At 38.7% G+C, this 3,681-nt stretch overlaps 1 protein-coding gene across 1 annotated transcript in view; it reads right to left on the reverse strand.

The window, feature by feature from the left end:
• Positions 1-3,431: 3,431 nt before the first annotated feature.
• LOC111815167 overlaps positions 3,432-3,681 on the reverse strand; it is a 91,230-nt gene continuing 90,980 nt past the window's right edge. Inside the window, exon 5 of the mRNA XM_023709469.1 lies at positions 3,432-3,464. Within this exon, the coding sequence (XP_023565237.1) occupies positions 3,452-3,464 (13 nt within the window). The 3' untranslated portion in view covers positions 3,432-3,451. The remainder of the gene's footprint in view (positions 3,465-3,681) is intronic.

Raw genomic sequence — 3,681 nt, forward strand, 5'->3', positions numbered from 1 at the left:
TGAGAACACCCACCAAAAAAGATAAATAAGGAGCAAAAACAAAGGGCAGATGTTAGGAAGGAGGAAGACCTCTTACAAGTGGGAGGGAGAGCAAGACATGGGGAAGGGGGAGGGAAAGGAGGGGAAAGGGATGTAAAGAAAAACAACTGAAGGGAAAAATGGAAATAGAAGTTTTGCGAATGGGGAGGGGATAAAGGGTTGGAGGGAGGTGAGGGGAAAGGGAAAAAGAATTGAGATGTGTTATGTACATGTGTACAAACTGCCCATGATGAATGTGATCATTATGTACTGCAAATATGTACTAATTACATTTCTTTTAATTAATAACAGGTAATCTGTGCCTCACCATAAAGACTCTTAATCAACATAGCGACAAGTGACTGGGGAAACATCCTTCCCAGCACTGAGTGATCCCTGGAAGGGTCAGATACTGCTTCTAACAACATCATACAGAATCTATCTGAGGAAGGCACATATCTTCTTTGTAAAAATACAAAGCCTGTGAACACGGACCTTGTTATCTCCATTTGAGTCCAATGCTCATGCTTTGTATCTTGACTTTGAATATGAAAAAAACATTACATACCTGAGATTTCGATTACTGAATGCATTCACTTCAGAGATGCTATTTCCAAGAATATATTTTCATACCAAACTCTGATAACAAAATATCCAAGTAAATCCAAATGTGCTAAGAGCCACAAGTAAAACAGAAATACCACAGACTGGAAGAAAATAGTTGTATTTCTTTTAACATCTCTTACAAAATGGTTTACACTGAGTGAACACAAAATAGGGTGGTTACATATTTTTAAATTAAGTTATTACAGTAAAAATTGTATTACCATTAATCTCCCTCAAAATATAGCCTTGACTTCAGCCACAATTTTCCAATCATTCTTGCCAATTTCTGAAGCAGTTACGGAAGTCCTCTGTCATATGCTTATGAAGTGTGACAAAAGACATAGCACACAGCACTGATTGGGCGACATTCACTGGAAAAGCCAGCTCACATGAACACCACAGTGTGTGCTCACCAAACCATCTCCAAAAATCTACAGGAATCCCAGCCAGATAAGCCACTACCGCTCTAGGCCATTGCATTCTCATCCTAAGAAATCCCACATGATTTCTCAAGCTGGTCCACTGTAACACGAGATTTTTATCAACATCAGATTCCACGTTGAGCAAGCCCATCTGTACAGAACTCCATTTGGGCTTTCCCACATAACCATGGTGATGATGACAACAGAAGGAGGAACAAAATCAGCAGTGACAAGAGTACCCACCCACTGCACATGGCACTGTCCTAGGCATTTCCCTGTGCTACGTCATGGAATCCTAACAGTTCTATATATAGGAACCCTGTGCTGTTGTTATACAAATAGACAGTTAAAGCTTAGAGAAGATGCGTGCTAAAAATGTCATAAGTCTTCACTGACAAAGGTTCTACAATCTGTGGTACAGGATCTCAGGATAAATCCTGAGGGGATGTCACTGACCTTCTCAGACCAAAAAGCTACAACTCTTATTGCACAGGTCCTGCTTTACCTTGGTCTTAACCGTCCAGTAGAAAAGTATGAAGACAAAATATAGGAAGTAAAGCCATGCTGTTATGTTGAACTGTGGGGGACTCAGGTCAATAATTTCTGACATTGCCAGTTAAACAGAAGACCCATTGCTATTATGGTCTACTGGACTCTTTTAGAATATTTTGCTGAGTTTACACACCTATAATATTCAACAACGGAACTTAAAAAAAATTGGGGTATAACTATGAATGTCCATTTTGTATCTGTGTATTCAAAGTGGATGGGATAGATATATAGTTGCATTCTCTTAATGAATAGAATGATTTGTTCTAATGGGGTTTGTAAATAGGATCTCAAGTCCGCATCTTATACAGTAATTAACCACTAAGAAGAATATACGCAGTGTATTATTTGTTGAAACTGTACTTCCGATTTGATTTGAAACTGTCTCATTGCTGTTTATCAATAAAATTTTGAAAAAAAAATTTAAAAAATAAAATAAAATAAAAATAAAAATGTCATAAGTCTTAGTGATGAAACTAAGAGGACATCTCTCTCCTATATCCCATATTCACTTAAAAAAGTAACTGGTAAATATTTTATACAATTATGTTTTGTGACTTGTCCATTACTATTTTTAAAAGCCAAAAAAAAATGACCTATTATTCACATATAGTGAAACTAAGTCACTATCAAATCAAAGTGAGAAAGCCCAGGCCTACAGATGTGTCAATTTATCTGACTACATATGAAACACATTTTTAAAAATAAAAAAAAAAGATTTGATTTGCAACAGTATATAAAGTCAAAGTGACAGACAACTCAGCCAAGCAATCATTCAGAGGATAGTGGACAATGAATTAAAAATGTTGAACTGCCTCTAAAGGTTGAAGGTCATGTTCAGCAAGGTTAAAAGTCTGGACCACCCCTTAGCCACTAAGAAAGGTACTCAGTAAATGTATGGGAAAAATACAACATTTTCTTCTATATTAAGACATAAACATAATTGACAGCTGCAACTTCAGAGCGAAGAATAAACCATTTAGCTACAAAACCGTGACCACCACACAGACTGTGTAATGCATAACACAATTCATTGATAATGTACTACTAGCTGGCCAGCATTTGTCTGTGAGAAGATAGGCTGCGCCCGCTGGACCCCTCCAGACCCAGCCCAGGCCCAGCATGTCAGTGAGACCCTCCACTCCGTTGTCTCTGAAAAGATAGATAGTGCAAAGAAATAGATTAATCTTATTCACAAAAAGTAACCTGACACGTTTACAAGGCCTGGATACACCTACAAGGAAACTAAGCAGGTCAATGCAAAATCCTCAGCCTGGAGCCGGGACTGCGAGTGCCTAGTGAAAGAACTGTGAGTGACAGAAATCAGGGAAGTTCAAGAGAAAGCCAACCAAGCAGAGATGGAGACAAAAGGAACACTCATTTGGTTTGCTAAGTGTCACACCACACACATCAAGCCACCCAGATTAATGGCTCAAACTCTTACCTCAGGGAAATATTAGAAATTGGGAGTTCTTTCCACAGCAATAAAAAGGGGGAAAATACTTGAAAATAATGCAAGCAGGTTTTTAATGGCTCACTCTTAATAACCTGCAGGTTAAAAGCTTCAAATATTCCCTAGGAAAGTATAGAATGTGAAACCTGCCAGGTGCCTTACAGACTATATATGTAATTTTCTTTTTTCTCTTCTCATGCTGTTTCTTTCTGTTCCTTTTCTTCTCCTGCATTCTGTTTACAAGTTAGTCAGATACAACATGTATGGTAGCCCTGTTTATTATCACCCCGGTGGTATCAGACCACAGTAATATTCAAAACTTTCATCATTAAAAAGATTCTCAGGGGCCGGGGAGATGGCTCAGTGGAATAAGCACTTCCCTGGCAAGCGCAAGGGCCTGAGTTCAATCCCCAGTTCTGCCAAAAAAATAAAAAAAAAAAAGATTCTCAATCCTGCCAGCCCCACCCCTGGGACACACTGACACACTGAGACAGCTATTGAGACTGGGCATGGTGGAGTGTGCCTGTAATCCCAGCTTTTGGGAGACTGTAAACAGGTGGATCACTACAAGTCTGATCTAGTAGTGAGACCCTGAACATCCTGTAGACCCTTCCCTAAAAATACAAAAAAAAA

The sequence above is a fragment of the Octodon degus genome, unplaced genomic scaffold (genome assembly GCF_000260255.1).
Source record: "Octodon degus isolate 3935 unplaced genomic scaffold, OctDeg1.0 scaffold00012, whole genome shotgun sequence".
Taxonomy (NCBI): Eukaryota; Metazoa; Chordata; class Mammalia; order Rodentia; family Octodontidae; genus Octodon; species Octodon degus.